The sequence below is a fragment of the Giraffa tippelskirchi genome, chromosome 3 (genome assembly GCF_054371585.1).
Source record: "Giraffa tippelskirchi isolate mGirTip1 chromosome 3, T2T-mGirTip1v1.2.pri, whole genome shotgun sequence".
NCBI classification, from domain to species: Eukaryota; Metazoa; Chordata; class Mammalia; order Artiodactyla; family Giraffidae; genus Giraffa; species Giraffa tippelskirchi.
Window position 1 is genome coordinate 52,200,152 of NC_137277.1, and position 27,883 is coordinate 52,228,034.

General features: G+C 38.4%; 3 protein-coding genes and 1 long non-coding RNA gene across 10 annotated transcripts in view; 2 read left to right on the top strand and 2 right to left on the bottom strand.

The window, feature by feature from the left end:
• VMP1 (vacuole membrane protein 1) overlaps positions 1 to 14,590 on the bottom strand; it is a 124,602-nt gene extending 110,012 nt beyond the window's left edge. For 2 of the 3 annotated variants that reach the window (XM_081585070.1, XM_081585068.1), the window contains exon 1: positions 14,497 to 14,590. The gene's annotated coding sequence lies outside the window, so the exon portion shown is untranslated. Of the gene's footprint in view, positions 1 to 14,492 lie in introns of all 3 variants that reach the window. The other variant, XM_081585069.1, reaches the window with a different exon arrangement.
• Positions 14,591 to 14,808: 218 nt separating this feature from the next.
• On the top strand, positions 14,809 to 23,618 carry PTRH2 (peptidyl-tRNA hydrolase 2). 2 transcript variants are annotated; one of them, XM_081585072.1, is made up of 2 exons: positions 14,809 to 14,880; positions 22,990 to 23,618. In XM_081585072.1, exon 2 carries the CDS (start codon positions 22,990 to 22,992, stop codon positions 23,527 to 23,529), a length of 540 nt encoding a protein of 179 aa, XP_081441198.1. In that variant the 5' UTR covers positions 14,809 to 14,880; the 3' UTR covers positions 23,530 to 23,618. The 2 variants fall into 2 exon arrangements, with proteins under 2 accessions (XP_081441198.1, XP_081441199.1); XM_081585073.1 differs by lacking the exon at positions 14,809 to 14,880 and adding an exon at positions 19,020 to 19,074.
• CLTC (clathrin heavy chain) overlaps positions 22,224 to 27,883 on the bottom strand; it is a 68,057-nt gene continuing 62,397 nt past the window's right edge. For all 4 annotated transcript variants that reach the window (XM_081585033.1, XM_081585031.1, XM_081585032.1 and 1 more), the window contains one exon: positions 22,224 to 23,696. In XM_081585033.1, coding sequence (XP_081441159.1) covers positions 23,662 to 23,696 — 35 coding nt within the window. In that variant the 3' untranslated portion in view covers positions 22,224 to 23,661. The remainder of the gene's footprint in view (positions 23,697 to 27,883) is intronic.
• The window catches only part of LOC145543471 (uncharacterized), a 31,794-nt gene continuing 28,733 nt past the window's right edge, over positions 24,823 to 27,883 (top strand). The window contains exon 1 of the long non-coding RNA XR_014080726.1: positions 24,823 to 24,981. This is a non-coding gene — a long non-coding RNA (uncharacterized LOC145543471). The remainder of the gene's footprint in view (positions 24,982 to 27,883) is intronic.

Here is a 27,883-nt window from a genome sequence, read left to right on the forward strand (position 1 = left end):
TAACACTGGTCCGTCCAAGGGCTGTAATGCTGGTCCATCCTGCTGCTGCTGCTGCTGCTGCTAAGTCGCTTCAGTCGTGTCCGACTCTGTGCGACCCCATAGACGGCAGCCCACCAGGCTCCACCATCCCTGGGATTCTCCAGGCAAGAATACTGGAGTGGGTTGCCATTTCCTTCTCCAGTGCATGAAAGGGAAAAGTGAAAGTGAAGTCGCTCAGTCATGTCCGACTCTTAGCGACCCCATGGACTATAGCCTACCAGGCTCCTCTGTCCATGGGATTTCCCAGGCAAGAGTACTGGAGTGGGGTGCCATTGCCTTCTCCGCTGGTCCGTCCAGTCACTTCAAATTTTTGTTGCGACAAGACAGAACTGAGGAAACTACAACCCCCCCCCAACAATAGAGAGTACAGGATAAAGTATGGGAGCTCAGAAGGCAACACATTCATAGTAGTCATAGAAGCTGAAACTTGATTCTGTAAACTTAAGTCATACTTCTGTGATGATGTTTTCTTTTTTTTTTTTTAATAAATTTATTGATTTTAGTTGGGGGCTAATTACTTTACAATATTGTAATAGTTTTTGCCATACATTGACATGAATCAGCCATGAGTTTACATGTGTTCCCCTTCCTGGACCCCTCACCCACCTCCCTCCCCATCCCATCCCTCTGGGTCATCCCATTGCCCCGGCCCTGAGCCTTTGCCTCATGCATCGAACATGGAATGGTGTTCTGTTTCACATATGATAATATACATGTTTCAATGCTATTCTCCCAGAACGTCCCACCCTCACCTTCAACAACAATTACAAAAAAAGATGAAGATAATTTGTGAAAATCTGTATGATCAAAGCATCACAATAGGTTTACAAAACACAAATCTATTCCACAAATCATGCTTCCTGGTTTTATTAATAAAATCAACTAAATGAACCATATGATAAAGAAGTTAAAGATTTTCCATCTTCCAATCATTCAACATGAAGTTAAAGATTTTCCATCTTCTAATCATTCATATATAAGTTCTGTAATTACTTAAAACTGCAAACTCATATTCAGCCAAATTCTATAGGCAATTCATTTTTGAGGCGAACAGCCATTCACCTACATCACAATAAAGAACATTTAATTAATTTGTGATGCAAAGATGTAAGAAGGTACAAAAGAGCTTTATGTGTTATGAAGGAAACATTCTAAAACCTTTCCCCCTACAAAATGTCAATAACTCATTTCCCCAGTCTTATTCCTTCCCATGGTATCATCTTTAAGAGACAAAGTCTGACTCAAAACAACTTGGGTCTGTTTAAGTTCTTACTTAATAACAATGGTATTATGCAACCACTCAAAGATGTTTTACAAGATATTTCAAGAGGAACTTTTACTTGAGCAAATAATGTGTTCTTACACAATATGCTAAAAAAGAAAACAGTCCACTGACATTTCCTACTCAAAAAATTCTCTAGAAAAAAGTCTGGAATTTTGTTTTGTAAGAAATAACGTAAGAGACTAAGTTACTTTAATTTGTCTACTTCTTTACAAACAAAATAAATTCAGTTTAAAAAACAGTTTTTGAAAAACTTTTGCCAACCTCTAGCCACACTCCCCTACTAGAGTTTGGGAGATGAGGCTGAAAGTTCTAACCCTCTAATCATGTCTAGGTTTTTTTGGTGACTAGTCCCCACCCTGGAGGTAACAATGGGCCCAACAAAAGTTGCCTCATTAGAATAAAAGGTGTTCCTTTCACTTACATCACTCAGGAAAACTACAAGGGATTTGGGAGCTTTGTGCCTGGAATTGGGACATAGACCAAATATATATTTTTTTATGCCATAATTACTTAATTACATAAGGACAGAATTACACACTTAAAGAAGAGGAGAATATGCTAGTTATGGGCTGAATTGTACCTCCCCGCCCCCCTTATATGCTGAAGTTCTAATCCCCAAAGTAACTGTATTTATATTATAGTTGGGGCTTTTAAGCGGGTAATTAAGGTTAAATGAGGTCCTAAGGGTGGGACCCTAATCAGATAGATCTGGTGTCCTTAGAAGAGGAGAAAAGAGACGCCAGAGACCTCTCTCTGTATGCATACAAAGGAAATGCCATGTGAGGACACAGAAAGAAGACAGCCATGTACCAGCCAAGAAGAGAGCTAACACCTTAATTTTGGACTTCCAGCCTCCAGAGCTGAGAACATTAACTCGGTGCCCCAAAGCTGCCAATGTCTCAACTGATCTGAGGCAAAATCAGGGCAAGCAGCATTTCACCTGTCCTCCACACTCCAAGACTGAATGCATCAACGCTATTCTAATTCTGTTCTCCTTCCCACCTGAAAGTAGTTTTATTTCCTTGGAGCTAAAAAAAAAAATCCTACCAACATCACTTACTAGTTACATAACCTTGGGTAAGTAAGTTAAGCTTTTGCATTTGAGTTTATTTGTAAAATATCCCCATTCCTATTTTCACGTCATCCTTAAACGTTCTTCATGTTGCTCTGGGGATTCTCATTTATTTTCTCTACTTTAAGAAAAATTATATATAATTGTCCTTCACAGAGTCTGGGTGGCACATAGCAGGCACCTAATGTTAGCGTCTCTACACTCTTTCCACGAATGTCTCAATTTTCCAAAACAACCAAAGTCAATACTGCCTGAGTTTTCACTTGCAGGCACTTGTTTTCCACGTTTCTATACTATTCAAGAGCCTGCACAACTGATTTTTACAGAAGCATCAACAGAAAGATCTTGGTTATGCTAGATAACAAAAATGAATTATTTTTCATCAATGCAACCACTTTGAAAAGTACCAAAAGGACAATCTGTTAAAAATCATTATAGGATAAAAAAGAAGATGTTTGCTTCTTGGCAACAAAACTATGACAAACCTAGACAGTGAGCTGAAAAGCAGAGACAATACTCTGCCAACAAAGGTCCGTATGTATAGTCAAGGCTATAGTCTTCCCAGTTGTCACATACAGTTGTGAGAGCTGGACGGTGAAGAAGGCTGAGTGCCGAAGAATTGATGCCTTTGAACTATGGTGCTGGAGAAGACTCCTGAGAGTCCCTTGGACAGCAAGGAGACCAACCCAGTCAATTTTCAGGGCAATAAACCCTGAATACTTGCTGGAAGGACTGATGCTGAAGTTGAAACTCCTGTATTTTGGTCATCTGATGCAAACAGTTGACTCACTGGAAAAGTCCCTGATGCTGGGAAAGCTTGAGGGCAAAAGAAGAGGGCATCAGAGGATGAGACAGCTGTATGGCACCACTGATGCAATGGACATGAACTTGGGCAAACTTTGGGAGATGGTGAGGGACAGAGAGGCCTGACGTGCTGCAGTCCATGGGGTCGCAAAGAGTAGGACACAACTGGGTGGCTGAACAACAAAAAAGCTCTAGCCAATGTACCGAGGGAAAGATGAAATAAATATTTTTAAGGCGAGCCACTTTTCAGTTTAATGAATTAGCACAAATTCTGAAAATCTGTTACTAAATAGTGTCAGTCAGATCCCTGGATGTAGGAATAAACCCAAAGTATTACTAGCCTGTTTAAAAGACTGAAATCTCCTCAAAAAGGAACCTAGCACATAGACGCATTCCTGACATTCAATGCAGCCTTACACAGAGACTGTTATAATATGAATTTGAATAGCATGCATCGAAGTTAGTTTTGTTTCTAAGAATAAAATTGTTGAAATAAACTCTACAGGTCTATGGATGGGATGAGAAGACAAAAATACAAAAGCAGATTAACTCAAACATCAAATAATTTTCACTGTGAAAATATATCTAGATACAAGAAATACTTTAAAAGGCTGTAACTAGCAGATTTTAAATACAGCTGAAGCACACTTAAAACCTAAGGTCGATATTAAAATATGTGGGGTTTTTTGTTTCTGGCAGAAGTGCTCAGAAAACTGCTAAAATCAGCTCACAAAGGTTCTTTGTAGGCTGTACCTCCAGTGTACTAAGACTATAATGCTCCATTCATTTTAAACATTAGCTACACTTGTAATGCAAAAACAATGTAAAACTAAATTACTGTGAGTTCCCTAAAGTGACACAAAAAACACTGGAGGATGACATGAAAATACAACTTACTGAATGACACAAGACTTACTGGAGAATTTACCAAGATGAAAATAAAAAGAAAACAGAGTAGTGAATTTTCTTCATCACTGAATTCCAAAATAAAATGAACATACTTAAGTGAAAACCATCTATCCACATGATTCTACTTTCTCACAAAAATATTAAGTCAGCTTTCTCAATAAAACTACAGTGTTTTTCATACAAGGCACACAAAGACAGCCAACCTGAGAATATTACATCTTTTGGTAAACTTTTTGCTTTTAGAGTGTGTGTCCTTGGTTGGATTATTTAGTATATTCAGTCACAGACCATTCCAAAATAGTTGTAGACTTCCCTAAAAAAAGATTAAGAAACTGCAATTTCTTCTTGGAAACGTAATAAATAGATACTGTAAGTGAAGAGTAACACATCTTGACCAGTGAGATTCTGACACAGTTTTCTGTTTGTACAGGAGCAGAAAGGCAAAGATACTTCCAACACCATGCACAGTATCAGAGTGATTATCAGATCATCTGGCTGAGCCAGAGAGTATCCATCACACGGTAGTGACATTTCAACAATCCGTTCTCTGAAAATTCATAATTTGAATGAGAATATATGAAAAATATTCCTTGAATCTTTTTGAACTTTCTAAAGTTTGGGGAAATTAAAAAAATTAAAATCCCAAGTTAGTTAACAATTAAAAGCATTCAGAATTTCAATAAATCTCCTAATAATGGGTTAACAGGTTATAAGTATATTTTTCTGGCCTAAAATATCCCTCAACTTAATGAAGCGAACTCATCAAAATCTAATTGTTGAAAAAGGCCACTGCTCCAGGTCTAATTTTTAACTAAATTTTAAGTAAAAATCCAAATTAAAAAAAAAAATACAACCTGAAAGACACTTTAGGAACTCTCTTTTTGCAAGTCTGATAGGTTTGGGGTATAAAAACATGATTTTATCTTCACAGGCAAAATGCATTACTTGTAAAATTACAACCTAAAAATCCTATTTTTCACTTTCTCTCAATCTATTTCTACATGTTTATTCAGTTTTTTATAACCAATGCAATCTTAGCAAAACATTTTCACCAAAAAGATGGAGAGTAAGAGTACGGTCAAGAATTAAGATAATAAAAGGAGTTAACAGTTTAGATTTGGGAGACTCCACTAACTGAGAGACCTTCAGAATGTCATTTCCCACTCTGACTCTCCCTTTCCTCATCCAATTATTAGGCAAACAGAGTAAGAGACTGCCATCATTTTCTTCCTATTCTAGTAGTCTATGAATCCTACTCAGACCAAAGCCAGGGTTTTGGATTTCTATAATAATAACTACTTCTGTACAGTGATATATAGGTTGCATAATGAGTAGCTAATATGATACTAACAACATTTTGTAGGGAACAGTCATTTTTACACTTGCCTTCTACAAATCAGAAATTGAGGGCTCCAAGGGCCCCAAAGAGCAACTCAGCAGCATATAAATGACAAGGTAAGAGTTTGGCCTCACTTTCTCAAGCCCAAATTCAATGTTTCTTCTACTACAGTCAAATGACAGTATTTTCAATTCTCACCAATGAATTCTGGAGTCACAGGGGGAAAAAAAAAGACCAAAAAAAAAAGTCTCAAAGGTTTAGCTTGTCCTAGCATTTATAAATGTTCCCCATTATTAGAATTAAGAGAACACTAAGCTCTATTGCTTCTCATTATTCAAACTGACTCATTTGTAGGTTATCACTGTTTGTATATTTCTCTGACAAAACTTTACATTCAGATTGCTTAATAGACCTCACTATTTTATTGCCCCTAAATACCTGAGGAACATAAGCTGCTCTATACAAGTCATTATTTTTTTTTATACAAGTCATTAATATGAAAAGTTAAGTCACAGAATATTTTCAAATGACAAGGGTACACCCTTCAGATTATTTATATCAAAATGAAGGCTTTAATCCAGATAATTCTAAAATCTGTGATTTATAAACAGATTGTAAAATTTGGGCAATGGTATATAAATCAGAAAGAGAAAAGATTAAAGTGTTCTAAAGTTGAGGAGCATCAAGACAATACTTGATAGTAACAAGTCCAAACAGTCCAATATGTAAATAATCAAAATAAACATGAACAGATTAAACTCATCACTTGAAAAACATATTGCAATTTTTCTTTTCTTCTTTTTAAAAATTTTTGGCCACGCTCTGAGGCATGTGGGATCTTAGTTCCCCAACCGGGGATCAAACCCTCACCCTCTGCAGTGGAAACAGGACCATCAGGGAAGTCCCTGCAAATTACATTTTTAAAAATTCCATGGTTTTAAAAGTAGGATAAAGAAAGGTTGAAAATAAGACAAACGGCAAAAGTAATTATTAGGGGAAGAGAACATAATGATAATAGGTTCAACTCATCAAGAAGATGTAATAATTCTAAATTTGAATTCACCTAAAAAATTATAGCACCAAAATTTATAACTTAAAAATAGGTTAAAGAGACACAGATATGAATAAATTCAACACTATATTGGGAGGTTTCAAAGCAACTATTAATTACTGATATTTCAAGCAAACAAAAAAACAAGAACAAAACATTCAATAAGATAGAAGATTTTAACCACAAAATTAAGAACTAAAATATGGGGGGGGGATATGCACAAGATTCAGCATATGACAATTAGAAAATATATATTTTTTTCATAAACCATTTATGATTATTAAGCTAAGAAATAAGTCACAAAAAATTCTAAACAATGGGCATCATAGGCCACATTCTCAACCCAGAAATTATGTCAAACTTCAGCAACAAAAATATAAGATTTGCACATATTTAGCAGCTAATGCACACAATTCTAAATAACTTTGGTCAAAATAAGAGAAAACTGAAAAATGCTCAAAACTGGAATTAATAGGTGAATTTAGCAGAGTCACAGGTAGTGTTAATCGCTCAGTCGTGTCCGACTCTTTGCGACCCCGTGGACTGTGGCACACCAGGCTCCTCCTCTGTCCGTGGGATTCTCCAGGCAAGAATACTGGAGTGGATTGCCATTCCCTTCTCCAGAAGATCTTCCTGACCCAGGGATCGAACCCAGGTCTCTTGCATTGCAGGCAGATTATTTACCATCTGAGCTACAGGGAAGATCCAAAGCAACATGAAGTCACAGGAGAAAAGGTCAAAATCAATATTATATACTTAGAATAAACAGAAAGTTAAATTTTTAAAAAGTTCATATACAATAGCATCTGAAAGACTTAGAGCTAAGTTTGACAAAATATGCACAAGACCTATTCTAAAAAGGTTTTAAAAAGAAATCATGGAGGATCTACATAAATGGGAAAATATGTATCATGCTCATCATCAGGAAGACTCAATATTGTTACTGCGTCAATTTCCCTCAAACTGATGTATAGCTTTAATGCAATCTCAAACAAAAACTTAAGCAGGCTTTTAAAAAATTCCAAAGTGACAAATGGATTCAAAATTATATAGAAGTGCACAGAATTTAGACTAGCTAAAACAATTTGGATAAACAACAGAAGTGGAAGACTTGCACTAATTGATTTGAAGACTTGCTTTACTATAAAGCTACAGTATTCATGACAGTGTGGCTTTGGCAAAAGGATAGACATAAATTACTGGAACAGAGTAGAGAATACAGAAACAGACCCATACACATAGGGTCAATTCATTTTCAACAAAAGTACAAGGCAATGTAATGGTGAAAGGAATATCTACTCAACTCAATATCCTTATAAAAAAAATGAACATTGACCCTTATTCTCATATGATCAACTGATTTGAAATGGATCACAGATCTAAACATAGGAACTAAAACTATAAAGCTTCTAAAAAGAAAAAAAAAAAAAACAGGAAAAAACTTGGCAGTCTTGGGGTAGACAAATATTTCTTAGGATTTAAAAAGCATGAACTATAAGGAAAAAAATGTATAAACTGGACTTCATCAAGTTTAAAAACTTTTGCTCTCTGAAAGTGAAAGTGAAGTAGCTCAGTCGTGTCCGACTCTTTGCAACCCCATGGACTGTAAGCTACCACGCTCCCCCATCCATGGGATTTTCCAGGCAAGAGGACTGGAGTGGGTTGCCATTTCCTTCTCCAGAGGATCTCTCTGAAACACACTGTTAAAAGAAAAAAAAAAAGGTCAGCCACAGAATGAGAGAAAATACTTGCAATATATATATCTGACAAAGTTCTTATATCCAGAGTATATCTATCTTTCTATACATACATTAGAGTAATAAATAATGAAGATGTGTTTTACAGGCATAGAGAGAGACAAACTGACCAAGAAACAGAAAAGATGGCTTCTCAAAAGATTCTTATTGGACTTTCCTGGTGGTACAGCGGATGAGAATCTGCCTGCCAATGCAGGGGACATGGGTTCAATCCCTGGTCTGGGAAGATTTCACATGCAGAGGAGCAGCTAAGCCCATGCGCCACAACTACCAGGCCTACATTCAGGGCCCAGAAGCCACAACTACTGAAGCCCATGAGCCTAGAGCCCGTGCTCCACAACAAGGGAAGCCACTGCAATGAGAAGCCCATGCACCACAATGAAGAGTAGCCCCCAATCGCCTCAACTAGAGAAAACCCATGAAGCAACCAAGACCCAGCACAACCAAAAATAAATGAATAAACAAATAAAATTTTTAAAAAAGATTCTTGTATATTTGGAACTCTACATGACAGAAATGGCAAGACAGATTAGTGGGAAAAGGAGTGACTATTCAAACTGATTATCCATAAAAGAAAAGAAAATCTGGATCTCTACTTTGAACCATGCACAAAATTCAATTCCAAATGGACTGAAGATTTAAAAGTCAAGAATCAAAACTTGTAGAAGAAAACATAAATTCCTTTCTGCCTTGGGGTAGGGAAGGATTTCCTGAGACACACAAAAGAGCTAACCATAAAGAAAAAGACTGATAAATTGGACAACTTGAAATTAAACTTAAAATTCATCACAAGGTATCTTAATGAGACAACAAGCCAGAGGAACATATAACTGAAAAGAACTAGTAGCCAGAGTATACACAGAATTTTAAATTATTAAGAAAAAGACAATGCTACAAAACTGAAACAGGCAAAAGGCATGAAGAGGTATTTCATAACAGAGGATCTACTTGACCTTATTGATAATCAAAAAATATAAACCAAGGGACTTCTCTGGTGGTCCAGTGGTTAAGAATCTGCCTGCCAATGCAGGGTTTGATGCATGGTCTGGAAAGACCCCACATGCTGCAGAGCAACTAAGTCCCCATGCCACAACTACTGAAGCCCACTCAAGAGCCCGTGCTCCACAACAAGAGAAGCCTCCGCTCCCTGCAGCTAGGGAAGGCCCATGCGCAGCAACAAGGATCAGCATAGCCAAAATAAGTAAATAAATAAACTTAAATACACACACACAAACACCAAGATCATAGTGAGGTATCATTTGCATCCCGTTATCTTCTTATAAAATGTTTTATTGGTGTATAGTTGATTTACAATGTTGTGTATCCACTGACTTTTGCAAGTGTTTAAACAACTGAGCTCCAAAATTTAGCAACTTAAAAAAAATCATTTACCATTTCTCACGGTTCTGTGAGTTAGGTTGGGCAGTTCTGGTCTGGGCTAGCTTGGCTCTTGAGCTGGGCTGGTCTAAGCTGTATGCTCCGATGGGTCGTCCACACCCCAGCAGGTTAGCCTGGGCCTTTTTTCACACAGTGGGCTCCGGGTTCAACGGAACATCACGAGAAGACCGGTCCCTATGCGCAACTGCTTTTCAAGTCTCTCCTTGTGCTCATACTTCCTGATGTCCCTTTGCCCAGAGTAAATCACACAGGCAAGTACAGAGACAAGGGGTGGAATAGCAGACTCTACAAGTAAAAATCCTGTTGCTGAGGGGTATGCACACAATGATGAAAAGAATGTGACCATTCTGTAATTCAACAATCAATTCCATAACCCACTATATCACTCTTTACATGCATTCCTTTGTATTGAAATTTGTATTTCTCATTCTGACCTCTAGATTTGTATACCTAATGGCAGTACTTGGATCAGTCCTAATCACCTCAAATTTAACATGTACTTTCTTCTCCCTCCTCATCCCCCTTCTTGTAACAAACCTGGTCCCCCCCAAACCTTTCCTCTCCCAGTACTTGGCATAACCATCCACCCAGTTACTAAACCCAGAAGAACAATCACCCCTGACTCTTCTCAATTCCTTACCCCTCACATCCAAGACCAAGTCCTATTTCATATATATTTAGTGTCCACCCACTGTGCTCTCCACTTTTTTGCCTCCACTCTGATCCAGGCCATTTTCTTCTCTCACTTGGACTACTGCAATGGACTCAATGTCTCTCTCCATTTCTACTCTTGCCCCCTTCAATTCATCCTTCACATATGAGCAAGAGTAAACTGCTTATAAATCATACTCCTCTCCTACTTGAAACTGTAGAAAGACTTGCTAATTACACTAAAAATCAAATCCAAACTCATTTCCATAGCCTACAAACCTCTATATAATCTGGACTCTGAATGTTTCCTACCTCATCTCACGTCACTATATTCTTGGTGTACTGTGCTAGAGTATTAAACAAGCAAATATCCACCTTAACTCTCTCTCAAACCCTTGTTTGTTTCCTTCATAACATTTATTACACTGTACTTATTCTTTCATTTTTGTATATTTTCTCTATAGGGTTCCTAACTAAAATATCTATTAGATTTTGTTTCCCACTGTTTCCCCCAGAATTTGGCAACAGGCTTAAGACATAAGGTGTTTGTTCATTGATTGGATGAATGAACAGCTATGACAAGAGATACTGCAAAATGATCTTCTCATGCAAAGAAAGTAATTGCCAGAAGACGTCGTTAAGCATCAAACCCCCAAATTTCAATTCTCAAATTCTGTGTTATGGCTTACACATATAATGTAAACTGTTAATAATACAAAAAAGTTGAGGTAATGCCCTACAAGAACAACTCATCTGGTTAAGAATCCCACATATGTTGTAAACTATTCATGAAATGTGAATATATACATGTATATACTTACTGAAAGTTCATTAATAATGAACTAACAATAATCAAGTAAGCAGCAACACAAAGATATGCTTTCCAAAGAGGGTTGGAAAAACGTTCTTAGCAACTGCTCAGTAGACCACACAATGACATAACAACTGTGGTTAACTATATGGCAGCACTTTGCTAAATGCTTTACTTAAACCTTACTCACTTAACCCTAACAATAAAGGTATGTATTAACTTCAATATCTAGGAGAAAATTGAGATAATAAGAGGTTAAGTAACTAGCCCAAGGGTTACCCAGTAGTAGACGTGGAATTTGAACAAAGGCCATCTAAATTCATAGCCTAGGCTCTTAACACTATTTACGTAGTCCTTCCAGGAAAATCTATAAAGACCAAGGTTTTATTAATGAACCTCAAGAATAAGAGAAAACACCACAATGACCTAATGAAAAGATTTTTTCATTTCTGGAATACTGACAAACTCTTTAAATTATACTTAAGAGACTAAATAAGTTTTGTGAAATCAATGGGAGCAAAAAGATTCTTAACAGGACAAAAAATTAACTCTTCTACTGTGGCTATTTACCCAGAATGAAATAATTACACTGAAATTATAAACAGCTTGGGAAAATTTTGTTATCAGGAGCAAAGAAATTAATACAGCTTCCTCCTACTCATTAGCAAGAACACTTACTCAAGTAGAGACATGTGTTACAAAGATCTTCTGTCTTTTCCACTTGCCAGAAAGAAGACACCTTGATATCCGATAGTAGTGAAGCATGAACTCAAGAGTAACTATTCTGAAGAACAGAACTAAATTTTTCCTTTTTTTATGCCACTCCACTGCAAATCTTGCCAAGCATAGTTTTTGTTTTCCTAGAATTTACAAGACTAAATCAGCTAAAAAGGGAAAAAAAATGTATTCACACATATAGATCCCTTTAGTACATAAGAAACCATTTTCATGCACGCCAGGAAATATTGCCAAACCAAATAAAGATGCCTGGAGACAACCTCAGCAGAAAGAAAGAACACTTGGGACCTCATTTCCAGTTCAGGTTCTGGCACTACCTAAGCCATATGACCTCAGGCAAGCCAATTACTGACTGTGTTTCTGGGCCCTAATTTTCTCCTCTGTTAAACGAGAAGAATCCAACTATGTGTTTACAGAGGTCGCATCTCATTCTAAATACTGCTTTCAATAAGTTTCAGTGAAATAACGTAAGGCTTTAGTTAACTACATGTAAGCACCCAAAAGTTCAACTTCCTCTACACTTGTAAATTCTTAAGTGACAGTACCTGATGGCCAAAAAAATTCAAATTTAAACTCCCAAATGCAAAACTAAACTCATTTTCAAGTCACCTACTTATTAACCAAGGTGACTAATACAGTAGATTACAGTTTCAACTACTCCTGGCTAGCTTTTATTGCGTTCAAAAGGAGGGCAAAGATCATCTCAGAAAAGTATGTTATAAAATTTTCAGAGAAGAAACATACTTAATGATACAAAACATCAAATTTTGAAATGATCAAAGTTAACAGTATTCTCCACTGATTTATTTCCTGCTTTCAGAGTAAAATAACAGTATCACTATATTGTCATTTATATAGTGATTTCACATTTACTATCTCACTTAATCATTGGGACAATCCTATGAAGTAAGCAGCATTTTAATCAACACAATTCAGGTCAGTTTAGAAAGTTTGGTAACTTGCGAACCTACGCTCAATAAGTGTTGGCGCCCAGACGCCACTGTAGGTCTTCTGATTTAAAGTTTAATGATCTTTGCAATCCTAAAAAGTGGTAATTCAAGCCAAACTCAGGAAGAAGTTGGAAAGTGAGAAAATCTGGATAATCAGTCCCTGAATAACAGGACTGAACAAAAAGAATATAAGACCAAGTTTAGCAGTTTCAAGTCAAAAAGCAAATTTACCAGCTGTTAAAAATGGTAGCATCTAATTTATATAATTCCACATCTCAAAAATCTTGTCGCCTGATTTCAGACAACTGTGAAAAAATTTTCTAACTCAAAAAGGAGAAAAATATGTAAATAAAAACAAACTGATTAAACTAGCTATAAGATATTAAATTGCTAAAAGGCACATTAAATCACTTATTGAAGTATTTCAGAAATTTGGTTATTCTGGAATGTGAATCACAGGAATTAAATTATGCTAATCAGGCAGGATATAATCCTCAAAGAAAAAAAATGTTCCAACGTTTTAAAATAATATGGGCAAAGAAGTATAATATAAAAATCTCCACTGTCGACTCATTTCACACCTATATAAATTGGCCTCATATGTCTGGGACCCACCACCTCTTCCAAAGGTCAATAAAAACATAATCCATAATGCATAGAATGTTGCCTAGTAAATAACAGTTTCTTACTATTATCATTTATGCTAAGAATACACAACCAAAATCAGGGCTGATGACAAGACAATTAATAGGTAGTAAGCAGTCAGAACATTAAATTCTCTATAACGTTAGAAATACTTGTACAAACTCTTCCAAAGGATCAGTGCAATCTGTCTAAAAATTTTTGACAAGCTCTAAAAGGAGAGGTGAGACATTCAAGTTAGGAAAAGGAGCTATGTTGTCCAGACAGGTATCAGTGCCACAGCCTATATATTACGAGATTTTCTGGTATGAATTTTCAGGAAAACAAAAAATAACAGTGCAAAACCTACTGGAGGTCACAAATAACTCTCAAGCAGTGTGACACAGGGTCACATATGGCTTCCTGGAAGTTTATTAAAGATGTAGCTAACCTTCATGTTTTACTGCAGATACCCCCACTGTAAAGAAATACAGGCGGTCAGGGATTTGGAAAAGGCAGAAAACGCTATCCCTCATGGAAGTGGGAAATAACGTGAAGGTCCTCTGCCAGAGATCTACGGAGGGAGGCCCCATTCCCTTGGCCACCATCGCTTTAGAAGGCACTCACACGTCTGAATTTTGTTTAGAAATGGATAGATGATAGAATCAGGGGCTAGTGGTTGGGAGGACGAGAACCCCACTGACAAATCCTGAGAAACAGCTTGGTCATCAGCAGGGGAGATCTTCTTCATTTACTCTAAGGTTCTCGACTCCCAGAGACGAAGAGGGGCTGGGTACTCTACAGAAGCTCAGGACAGCTTCCAAGCCCACCGCGATGAAGGGAATGGTCGGGAGCTCAGTGCATGGGTTCAGCTTACCAGTGGCCAACCACCGGGAGGTGTCCCAGATAATTTAAATATTATCAGACTGAGACAGAGTCAGCAGCGCTCTACAACACTGCTGGCAGTCGAATCACGGTGCCCTAGATCTGCACCGTCTGGGCGCAGAAGAGGTCGAGCTCTGAGGATCGTCTCAAGCGTCCGTCCCCAGTTCCCCGCGCCAGCTTACCTACCGGCTCTGACTCCGGCTTCTCGGATCTCTGGATCCTGGAAGCGACTCCCGACCGACTCTCACACCCGCCGCTGGGCTCCGGCCAACCGGAACTCGCTCGCGTCACTTCCGGTCCGTTTCCCCTAGCGGGAGACCGCCTCCAAAAGAAAAACGTTCCCCTCTCCGTTGGGCCACTTCAGCGGGTCGTCGCGGAATTTCAGTTCGCGTCTGGGTTAGGGACCTGTGGGCGGGGCCAGAGGAAGAATGACTGTTCTCGTCGCCGTTCTTGATCCGGAACTTGTTGTCGAGATACCCCGGAAGAGGTAACTCGCGTGAGAGCGGCGTGTTCGGTACCCAGAACTGAAGAACGCGAAGGCGCCAGTGAGGCGGAGGAGCGGTGCGCTAGGTAGGTGGGCCTCTCCCATGGAGAGGGATGTTCTTTTTGACTCTCCAGTTGGAGTGTTTCTTACTATTTCATTCTATAAAAAATCACCCCCTCACTCTCATCTCCTTTCTAAACTGTCTTCCACCCAAGTGGACCCTGAAGCCACTCTTCCGGTTTGGCCAGTTGTCTTTTGAAAGAAAGGACCTAGCTGCTGGGGAGGGGAAGGACCCATAATTTTAGTTCCCCGTCAAGGGCTCCGAATCGGGCAACATCTATGCCCTCGCTCCGAATGTGAGAAAATACCGAGCAGGCCTCACACTCTCCTGGGTGTTGAACACCCACAGCGTATCGAGTTGTCCGGTGCTACGAGGAAAGAAAAGACTTATAAGAATATCATGGAAAAGTTGCCCCGCTGTGTCACACGAACATAAAGAAGTATATAATCCTTGAACATTTTACCCCAGGCACTGTACTAAACGTCGCGAATATGCGCTACAGTGGTTATGTGTAGTTGCTCCGGGACGTTTTTGTGTTTTAAGTGGAGGGAATTATTTCAGGGAGAGATTGCTACTTGAAAACACCTGGTAATTTGGTGTGACTGAATAGTAGACTATGTAGCAGGAGATTAGGTTAGAGGGATAAAGTAGGTTGAAACCAAATTGTGTATTCTTTGAATTTCTGCTAAGGGATTTATATTTTATTGTTACCCACCGAACTTGAGTCCACTTGTGCAACACGTAAGGAAAACCAGTCTGTTGACACTGGGTTGTGGTGAAGAAAAGCGCAGCGTTTATAGCAGGGCTCTAAGCAAAGGACTGGGAGACAAGCCTCAAATCCACTTCATTTGGGTGTTTAGTTAGGGTTTTGTTTTTGTTTTGTTTTTAAGGGGAAGAACAAAGAGACTGGAATTAATCATTTTATGACATTTCTGTGACTTTTTTTTTAATTGGGGGATAATTGCTTTACAGTGTTTTGTTGGTTTCTACTGAACTCTGTGATTTTTTTCATAATTGTAGTTTCAGGAGTCAGGATGTCTCTGGTTTATAATTCTTCTCTGGCCAGGTGGTCCATGACATGATAGTCTGTTAACTTGTCTTACCCCGGAGAAACAACCTGAGTTGTAGGTGATAACTACAATTTTACTATATTGACAGTGTATTTACAACAGCAATTTTAGTCATCAGCTCTGGTTGATTAATGTCAGTTATGCAGGATTGAGGTCACAGTGGACAAGAGAGGAAATAAAGTTTTGGATAAAGAGATTAATCATAAACTTGATAAGGGGACTCAGTTTTAGGAGGACTCGGTTTCCTTATTCCTTAGATGCTTATCCAGTGATTTTTGAGCAGAGAAATTACAGATTACAGAGAACTTACAAATCAGATTTGTGCTTTATAAGTATAATTAATTATAATGGCAGATGTACTAGGACGAAATGAAGAATATGGAAAGATTACAGGAAGTTTGAGAGAGAAGGAAAAATACTGAGTTCAGGGCACAGTCTAGACCACTTCATAGACATCTAAGTGGTAAAATCTAGCAGAAACTGAAAGTTAAGTGTGGAGCCCAAGAGAGGCTGTAGGAATCCTCAGCATCTATTGTTTCAGAAATAAGTGAGATTGTTCATTTGACAAACTATTTATTTATTGTCTATCTCCTCCTACTAGAATGTTAGCTCCATGAAGAGCAGGATTTTGTTTTGTTCAGGCTCCAGGGTCCAAAACTGTGCACAATAGGCTCTCAGAAAATATTGATTGATTGAATGGAAAGAGGATATATAAACCAGCCCTGTCAAATAGAACTTTCTGCAGTCATGGAAATGTTCAATCTCTCGCTAACTCAGAGTGGAGCCTAGCCACTTAAAAAATTATTTAGCTGTATGTGGGATCTTCGTTCAAACCCATGTCCCCTAGATTGAAAGGTGGACTCTTTTTTTTTTAAGTAGAAAAGAATAGCTTTATTGCTTTGCCAGACAGAGGGGGCCACAGCAGGCCCTCAAAACCATGTGTCCCCACTTGGGGAAGATAGAGAAGTTTTATAGTAATTGTTCAAAGAGGGCATGATCAGCTCATGGACATTCTTCTGATGGGTTGGTGGTGAGGTAAGTGGGAGTCAGCATCATCAATCTTCAGGTCCAACTGGTCTGGGGTCTACATGCTTGTGGTCCACTGGACCATCAGGGAAGCTCCCTAGCCACTTCTAAGTTGTTGAGCTATTGAGCATTTGAAATGTGGCCATATGTAACTTAAAAATTGAATTTTTATTTAGTTTTAATTAATTTAAGTTTAAATAACTGCATTTGGCTAATAGTTACTATATAGGACAACATAGGTTGAGACTGAAAAGAGGGCAAAATGTGTAAGCTTGGCTAATACATACATCAGCGGCAAACAGAAAGAGACTATAGATAGTGGGGAAAAGGTGTCAGAAAGGTAGGATGATAATAGGGTGAACGTTGTGTTAAAGAATTCAAGGGAAGAGGGTTTAAAGAAAAGTTATCAGTGAGTGGTGCAGAAAACTCAAGATGAGGCCTAAAAAGCAGCAACTAGATAATGTCTTGATTCTTTAGCAGTTTCAGTCGAATGGAAGGCGGGCAGTTAACTGAAGAAATTTAAAGATGAAGGGAAGAGGAAAAGTGAGGCAGTGGTTTAAGGGTCCAAGAGGATGGATTTTTAGGTTGGAAAAGGCCAAGGGGCAGTAGCCAGTGAGAGGGGTTTAATCTGGCCATTGGAAGGCACCAAGAGGAGGGTCTTACAGGACATGTTCCTTTTGCAATGCCATCATTGCCTGGGACAATAGAGGTGAGGCTAAAAATAGTTACGTTTACCTTAGTTTCAAGCACTGGGTTTATTGATAAATGTTTATAATAGTTATGAAGAAAGGGGGACATCCTGAAACACCTTTTACAAGGGTTAGATGATGCTCTGATCAGGCTGATAGGAGATGAAAAGAACAGAGATGTTAGCATTAATCTCAGCATTTGGAATTAGGGACTTCATAAGATTAGGGACAGAAGCAATAAACAAACTTGGTTCTTTCTGGAACTTTTTCTGCCTTCTATTTATGGTGACTCTTATTGGTATATCTGTTTTTAAATAAAGGCGAGAGAATGAGAAACTTTCCATCATGACCTTTTAGGTGAGTATATTTTATACTGTTCTTACTAGTTTTTTTGCTGTGGATTATTTTTCTCATCTTTAAAGAGAGGCTGGTATTATCGTCTTATTTTCATAGCAACAATAATGGAAGTAAAGGGTTTTTAGCTTGCTATTCAACACACAATAGGTCCTCTGTATGTAGTGCCTTTCTCTAGATAGTACCTGAGTCTGGTATGTAGAATATTTGGTTATTTCGCAACCTAACAATTGGTGCAGAAAATCTTTCTAATTCTTTGACATAGAAGTTTGTATATATATATATTTTTATATAATTGAATATTTGTTCTATTTGTAGTCTGGCGGTTAGATTATCATAAAGTTCTGATCTGTAAGAATCATATAGTAACTAAATGATAGATGCATTATGAGATAATGTGGGTTCTGATAATTTTTTTTTAATTCTTTTGTGTGTGTGTGTCTGCCAAGGCATCTAGAGCCATAAAGTACTATGTCAGTAGAGCCCTGTCAACATTTTAGGCACAGTTGTGAAAGGACTGAAACTAGGTGCTGAAGACCTAACCATTTATGACCCTCTTTGTCATTCTCCTTTTATCCCTGAATATTTGTTTCCTCAGGGTTCCTTTCTTCCCTCTTTATACTTGACCCAGTGACCTTATCCACTAGTAACCTCAGTCTTCAGTCAATGTTAAGTTCTCTTAAACGTGTTTCCAGCCTACGCTTATCTTCTGACCTCTAAAATGACATATTATTTTCTTTTTTCTGGACATCTCAACCAGAATGTCTTTTGGTCAAATCTGATGTATTAAAACATTTCAGTGTCTTTTACTTTCAAACCTGCTCTTTTCATCAGTAAAGAGTATACCCCCAGTCTCCATTTGTTTAAATCTAGGTGTCGTTCTAAACTTCTCCCTTTATCACCGGACTTCCAGTGAATCACCAGTTTATACAGGCGTGCTTCAGCCACTTCTTTCCTTTCTCATGTCACCACTCCTGTCTGACTGTCATCTTACCTAGACTCCTGGGAAGGGCAGCATAGAGCCGTGTTAAGAACACAGGCTCTGGATCAGGCTACCACTTACTAGCTTTTTGAACTTGGGTGAGTGACATATTCTCTGTCTGCCAATTTTCACATCTGCAAAATGGGGATAATAATTACATATTTACTTAAAGGACTTCAGTGTTGGGAACACTGAAAGAGACAATTGATGTAGAGTGGCAATACCTATTAACTGTTAATATTATTACATTATAGCAGCCTCCTAATCAATCCCCTGTAACTATTCTTGCCTGCTTCTAATTCCTTCTTTATACCAAAGTCCCAGGTGATCTTTTAGAAAACAAAAATCATTTCCCTGCAACAGTGTCTCATCGTCCTTAGAATTCCAAGCTGCTAAACATGTCTTACGAGGCCTTCTGCGATCTGCCTCCTGCCCTTCTTTCTCACTTTTTTCTCTGCCGCTCTTCCGTCTTTGGGCTGTCTGGACTACTTTCAGGTCTCTTGCACACCATAGGTCTCTCCTCTGGTTTTCCTACTTGGTGTTCATTCTGCCTGAGTTGGTCTTTCCTCATCTGTCTTCTTACTGATCCTTTGTTGCATTTTAAATATTTCCTCAAGGTGGCCTTCCCTGACCTCCTAAACTGAGCTATAAAGCACTTTATATACTCCCCTAACATCTTTTCATAACATTTGCCAGACATGTAATTGTCTTCTCCGCTTATCTATGAACTGTCAGTGGCCAGTATTGTTCATCACTATACTCCCAGTAACCTCAGATATGCAGATGACACCACCCTTATGGCAGAAAGCGAAGAAGAACTAAAGAGCCTCTTGATGAAAGTGAAAGAGGAGAGGGAAAAAGTTGGCTTAAAGCTCAACGTTCAGAAAACTAAGATCATGGCATCTGGTCCCATCACTTCATGGGAAATAGATGGGGAAACAGTAGAAACAGTGTCAGACTTTATTTTCTTGGGCTCCAAAATCACTGCTGATGGTGGTTGCAGCCATGAAATTAAAAGACGCTTACTCCTTGGAAGGAAGGTTATGACCAACCTAGATAGCATATTGAAAAGCAGAGACATTACTTTGCCAACAAAGGTCCATCTAGTCAAGGCTATGGTTTTTCCAGTGGTCATGTATGGATGTGAGAGTTGGACGGTGAAGAAAGCTGAGCACCGAAGAATTGATGCTTTTGAACTGTGGTGTTGGAGAAGACTCTTGAGAGTCCCTTGGACTGCAAGAAGATCCAATCAGTCCATCCTAAAGGAGATCAGTCCTGGGTGTTTATTGGAAGGACTGATGTTGAAGCTGAAACTCCGATACTTTGGCCACCTCATGCGAAGAGTTGACTCATTGGAAAAGACCCTAATGCTGGGAAGGATTGGGGGCAGGAGGAGAAGGGGACGACAGAGGATGAGATGGTTGGATGGCATCACCGACTCGATGGACGTGGGTTTGTGTAAACTCCGGGAGTTGGTGATGGACAGGGAGGCCTGGCGTGCTGCGATTCATGGGGTCGCAAAGAGTCGGACATGACCCTCGTGTCTCAGTGCTTACTCTTAGTAAAATCCAAACCTGGATAAATCCAGCCATCTGTTATAGAAGGGGAAGATGAAGGAAGAATATGAATGTGGCAGATTTAGTTATGTTTGGAGGCAGTGGTTAGGTGGTTTTAGTCTTTCGGCTTCTACTTTCTCTGTGAAATGTAAAGTTATCCCTTCTGTGTTTTTACCGAAACTCAGGCTACTGAGTACTGCTGGAGAAAATCAGCTGGTAGGTACAGTACCGTTATGACATCATTATTAATCCTAACCATGTTTTCAACATTGCTCTGCAGTCCTACAATTGAAATGAGCGCAATTGTCACAACTGCAATTCTACTGTGTTTTGCTGCAACTTATATCTTCAGTCTCCCTCTTCTCAACTCCAGTTTGACTTTTGTACAAACTGTCTTCCTCCAAGGAACAATTTCCTGTTTCCAAGTCCACTCCTTTGAGATCTGGAGGCAGCCATGACTTATATGAAGCTCTATTTGCAAAGGCATTGAATTTTTGTTTCTGAATTAGAGACTTGAGTCATAAGGCACTAGAGAAGTGGTTCTCAACCCTACTGCGGGCCCAACACACACTTGAAAAAAAATAAAATTTGTAACAAATGTAAAATGGTATAGCCATTTTAGAAAATAGTTTGGCAGTTCCTCAAAGTTACAGAGTTGCCATATTAGACCCACCAATTAGACTTCTAGGTAAAACCCCAAAACAAATGAAAACAAATGTCCACACAAAAATTTGTATATATAGCAGCAGCATTCATAATAGCCAAAAGGTGGAAACAGCTCAAATGTCCATCAACTGATAAATAGATTAAATAATGTGGTATACCCATTCAATGGAATATTATTCATCAGTAAAAAAGGAATGAAGTATTGATACATGGTACAACATGGATGAACCTTGAAAATATTATGCTGGATGATAGAACCCTGAAACAAAAGGCCACCTTTTGTATGGTTTGAGTTATACGAGTGTCCAGAATAAGTAAATCCATAAAGACAAAGAAATTAGTGGTTACCAGAGACTAGGGGAAGGAGAAATGGGAAGTGACTGCTAACGGTTACAGGGGTTTCTTTGGGGGGCAATGAAAGTGTTCTGAAATTAGTAGTAATGGTTGCACAACATTATAGATATGTTAAAAACACTGAATTGTACACTTTAAAAAGGTGAATTTTATAGTATGTGAATTACATCTCAAAAATGAGGATTTCCCTGGTGGTCCAGTGGTTAAGAATCAACCTTGTAGTGCAGGGGACGCAGGTTCGATCCCTGGTCAAGGAACTAAGACCCCACATGCCGTGGGGCAACTGAACCCATGTGCAGCAACCCAGGATCCCACATGATGCACTTAAAACCCAAAGCAGCCAAACAAATAAAGTTTAACATCCCCTATACTATCTTCACTTTAAAATATTTGATAACATTGCACACTTTGCCTACAATATAATTTCAATTTTAATGTCCTAATTTTAACTTAAATGAAAATTTTTTAAAAAGTTTGATAAAGTATGAATTTCCAGGATTGCCATCTGTGCCACGCAGATTACACACTGTAGAATTCCAAGGGCACCACTTTTAAGTTCTACAAACATAACGTACTTCATAAATGCTTGGATACCGTGTATTCCAGTGGAAGAAACTGATGACTGTGTATACCTATACATTGAAGTATATTGAATCCAACAGCCTCAAATGTAGACTTAATGTAAATGCTTTATTGACAACTCAGATACCATGAACAGCTTTGCTGGGGAATAGGAATTTCTAAAGTAATAAAGGATGAAGGATCATCTTCCTTTGTTTTTTATGATGGTTGTACTACTGGTAAATTCAGTGTGTACTGAAACTATGCAAAAAGTACTTTGCATTCATATGCAAGGTGACACTGGGGTCTAGGCTCAGACATTAAGGTTTTCACCTACAGTAATGTCCAGGGGCACCAGTATTCACCTGTGAGGCTTTCAGCTTTCCGTGCCAGGGTCTGGTAGATGTCAGCAGCTCACCTTACTCCAGGCCCATTGCTATGACAACCAGGAACTTCCCTGAGGGCTTGGTACATCGAGAACTACTGCATTATTGAAGACACAGGTGAATAAGCACTATATTCCAGAAGAGTGAGTTACTCTTGGTTCTTTTAGATACTTTAGGCATTTTGGTAAAACAGAGCATTTCCTTTCTCCACAAGACTTAGTGACGATTGAGGAGCAGAGCTGTTATATCTGAGAGAGATGTACTCCTCACATTCAGATTCAAAATGACCTAAACTGCTTTGCCTGTATTCTTGAATTTTTTATAGTACCCAGAGGAGAAAGAACAGTACCTGCCCAAGATCCAAAACATATTTTTTCCTTTTTTTTCTGGATGAATTAAAGTACTGCTGCTTATATACTGTCAGGGTGTTGTATCTGATGAACGTATAACTTTTCCTCCCTTGATAATGACTGCTTTCTTTTCCTTTCAGATGATCTCCAGATCCTTGGTTATGGAGTATTTGACTAATCCTGGGGCACTTGGCTTGGCTGCCGGAGTTGCCTGTGGCATGTGGCTGGGCTGGGGCCTCCGAGTGCGCTTTGGGGTGCTCCCCAAGAGCTTAGGGAGGGAGACAGATGCGGACACTGAGACGGAAGCAAGCATCCTCGGGGAGAGTGGGGAGTACAAGATGATACTTGTGGTTCGAAACGACTTAAAGATGGGAAAAGGGAAGGTGGCTGCCCAGTGCTCTCATGCTGCTGTTTCTGCCTACAAGCAAATTCAAAGGAGAAACCCCGAGTTACTCAGAGAGTGGGAATACTGTGGCCAGCCCAAAGTGGTGGTCAAAGCTCCTGATGAAGAAACTCTGGTTGAATTATTGACCCATGCAAAAGTGCTGGGACTGACTGTAAGTTTAATCCAAGATGCAGGACGTACTCAGATTGCACCAGGCTCTCGAACTGTTTTAGGAATTGGACCAGGACCAGCAGACCTAATTGACAAGGTCACTGGTCACCTAAAACTTTACTAGGTGGAATTTTGTATGATGATGGTGGTCCCACCACCACCAGTGTTTGAAATTGTAAAATTCTAACAATAAAAGCTGAATTGCTTCCCCCAGCTAAGTATTCTTGAGATGAAATTCCATTCACATGTTCTTCTGTCATGTACTTGGCCTGGTTACAGAGTTATCTTGGGCTAAAAAAAAAACAAAGTTTGGTTAATAGTCCTGGTGATTCAGATGATGAGTGCTGAAACAAGAAATGTTAAGAGAGGCACAGATCACAATAAAATTGGACTAGAGGTGGGAAACAGCATTTCCTACGAGTGATTAGGCCCCTTTGTGTGTTACTAGCTTTTCTTCCAAGACTATGTTGCTGTCCTCCTTGGAGGATCAGGGGGTTCTAGGGTATTCCCAATTTAGATGTAAACTGCAGTTTTTCCTTACCTCAGTTTTTGAATATTTTATCGCTAGATAATGGTATAGCCACCCACAATGAATTTAAAATCTAACTTTGTGGATTTTTCTCAAAGTTGAGGTTTTTATAGCACTGATCTAACCCACCTGTGCCATGTTTTAGTTCATTCCCTCACCCACGCTAGCTAAAATTTCTCAGCAGTGGTCCTACATCTCTTCAGTTCACCCCTTCCCTAACAATGAAGGCACTGAAACGTGTGGTGACTTGCATGGACCTTGAAGGTGGTTATGGGCCCACATAGGAATTTATAGTAATTGTGAAGTGACTGTTACTTATCATCGTAACATCCCAGTATTTCTTTACCTAAAACTTAAGGAACTGGACAATTCACCTATTTAAGGGCACCTTATCTCCCTTTTGATCTTTATACATTCAGCATGACATAATCCAAACAATTACCAGCTGCCCAGAATATGAAGGTTCCCGGCTCCCAAGAGCCACATAGCTTCCTGATCTCCTTTTTTTGCAAAAAGCCATTTGTCTTGAAAGCTTTCTTTGTGGGGATTCTGACAGTATTTCTAAATTCAGTATATTCCTAAGAACTTCGATGTCAGGGAGAATTTTGGTAACAGGCATATATTGATTGCAACTCACCATGGTTAACTTCAACAGTTAGCATTAGTTAGTTGTTAACTTCAACATAAGCAGCGATGTAGCACAACTGCAAAGTCTAGGTCAGCCGCGTCTGGGCAGGACACTAAAGACTACTTCAGCCAGGCTTAGAGGTTCTAGTTGGTCAGTCTTCTTTTACACTGGTATCTGACAGCACAGAAGAAGTTGCAACTGTGAATGATGCCACAGTAGCAACTGTTTCTAAATAGAATGTTTATACTGGTTTCCAAAGTGATGCAACAGCATGTAACTGACTTGAAGAGAACTCAATCCTCAATGTATGATTCCACTTCAGATAATTTCTGAGGTTTGCCTCAGAGATTGACGGTTCCAAGCTCAAAGACAGTGCATTCCCAACAGGACCATCTGCCCTGGCTGACAACGTAACTGAGGTAAATCATGGCATATCTACTTCACTGGTAGTTACAGAAACATGTTTTCTAGCTCACCTGTGCTTTGCTATTTATTTTCTAAGGTTCATAATTTTATTTCATAGTTCACAAAGCAGAGAACCCTGAGGTCTCTAAAGACACCTGCAAGGGGTCAACAGTTTTCCTGATACTCATTCTTTTCCATTGTTTTGACATTTGCAGTGATGATAAAAAAGCAACAGTGGGTAATACTGCTGGCACCTTTCACAAATCAAGACAGGGGCACCTATCTGTACAAGGAGTCATTGTAGTTTTCAATATGCTACATTTAATTAAAAAAAAAAGTTTAATGTCCTTGATGAAGCAGTAAAAAAATTATTAAATTTGACCCTTGACTGTCTTAATATTTTGTGTAACATCAAACACTTCTGGTGCACACTGAAGTATAACTGTCATCTTAAGGAAAAAAAAGACTTGTGTGGCTGAGTCCTGAGCTGAACTAGCTGCTTTTGTCATCAAACATTTTTACTTGCAAGAACTGACACAATCTAGTTATCCAGATCTAGATTTTCAGCAGATATAAACTACAAGATTCATTTTCATGGTTTCAGAGTCTACATTTCAACTAATCACAAGTGTCTGGAAAGGTTATTAAATCCGCCTTCCAGTGCAGGAGATACAGGTTCAATCCCTGGTCAAGGCACTAAGATCCCACATGCTATGTGGCCAAAAAAATAACTCTTTTCCTTTCCTAACTAAATAGCTGAATGAGGCCAAGTTTTTGAATACAGAAGTCTCTGTTCAGACAAACTTTAAAGACACTTGTAAAAAATAGTACAATGCCATTCATTCTTGCTTGACTTTTGTTTGGGGAAATATGCTCACGTTATTATTGCTTACGTTAACATGCAATGCTTATTACTGTCATTTAAATGGGTTAAGTTTTAAAAAGTTTTAACTATTAATAATAGTTAAGTAAGTAGGAATATATACAATCCCACATAAACTAGTGCTCTTTGGGATCGTCAATAATTTGAATATGGTTACTTTATAGTAAACTTTTAAATCAGGGAGTTTAAAATCTTTTATTCTTTTTCAAAATTGAGCTGGTTATTCTAGGTGTTTTCACTTTCATATTTATGTGAATTTATAGCGGGGGAGCCTTCTATGGTACTGACAGAAATTACATCAACTTGATAGGTATTTTTGGTGAAAACTGGCATCTTACAAGTTCTGAATCATGAATGTATTTTCTCTCTCCATTTGTTTTAATCTTCAGTTTCTTTCAGCATGATTTTGTAGTTACCTTTTGTTAAATTTATCACTAGTTAATTCTCTTCGATTCTTGTTTTGCAAAATTTCATATTGCTTTTCTTGCTCTTTTAATTTTGAGATCTTGCTAAACAAGCTTTTTAAAGAGTTAGTTTTATTAAAACATTGCTTAGGATCTTCTTCATACAAGATTAGGTCATCTATGAATAAAAATAGCTTTACATCTTCAAAAAAAAACTGTGTAATTTTGAGTATAGACAGATCCTAAGAAAAAGTTTGAGAACCACTACAGTGAGATATCTGCATGATTAAATCAACTTACAGAAATTTAAAGCACCCTTAAGTGGAGACCAACCTCTTGCTATCTTACCAATGTCTGTGTTGAAATGACTGTCAACAATTACCACCTTTTTTTTTTTTTGTATAATGTCTACATTTGGTTACTAGGGAGGGAGGATCATTGAAAACATGTTTACCTCTAAAGTTTCCTATTAATCTTTTTCCCATTCTTCCCTTCTGTATTAGTTACTTTTAGAGTGGCAACAACTCTTTATTATACCATGGACCATCATCCTATTCAGAGGAAAGTTACCGAAGATCCCTTATAGTTTATTACTAATTCATTCTGTCTCTTCTTGTACAGCACTCAATACTACTGCACAGTATTGAGCTACCTCTTGTGATTTAAACATGTCTCCAAATAATCCTGAAAAGTACTGATGGTGTTAACATACATGTGAGGGAACAAGCTCAGAAGTTCAGCTTGCTCTCAATTTAAGCCTAAGTAATACACTGCTGCAGTTTCTCTTTCTACTATAGCCCATTATTATGGATGGTTTAAGTGGCAACTCAGTATCATACATAGCACCAGGTTAAAATTAAGTTTTTTAAAAAAAATTCTTAACTAGGCTGTAAGAAAACCTTTACTGAAGAATTTTAAATTGTTTCTATTAGGGAAGGGAAAAGAGAAAAATCATTCCTTTGATAAAAACCAGTTGATTCAAAGTATGTCTAGGAGAACAAATCTTGATTCTGAAAAGGAGCTCCCAGGGACCATTACTATTCTCCCTCTTGATGTTGATAAACATGAAGAAAGAGGGCAGAGACCCAGAAGAAACACCAGTATGCCCAGGACCTGAGCAGCAAGATGGTCCCTAATAGGAACCAAAAAACAAAAAGGGATTTTTCCAACTAATAACTGTAATTCCCTATAGGAATATAGGTGGTGGGGGGAGGAAGACAGGAGTTCTAAGTTTTATAAAAACACTTCTGTGGAGTTTATGGTCAATGACTTGACTTTAGAGCAATACAAAGCTAGGTGGGGGCTCTCTAGCTCTACTGAGAGTTAACTGTGAAATGAACTTAGGGTAACATTCTCAGTCATATGCAAAAAAACTTGAATTCAAACTGGTTTAAAAAAAATCAACTTAAAATATTCATAATTTGAAGCCCTTTGCAATTCATGGTGAAGAACAGCATGTTGACCATGTGCTTATACATTCTTATTTCAAGTTAATATAATTTAACATCCATGATCTCTTCATCTGAATGAAATGCTTAGATAACAGCTGAAGTGCTGCCTGGTTAAAATGATGGAGGTAGCCCACGTCAACACCGATGGGTTTTTCTGACCTCTGCATGGACCTCACGA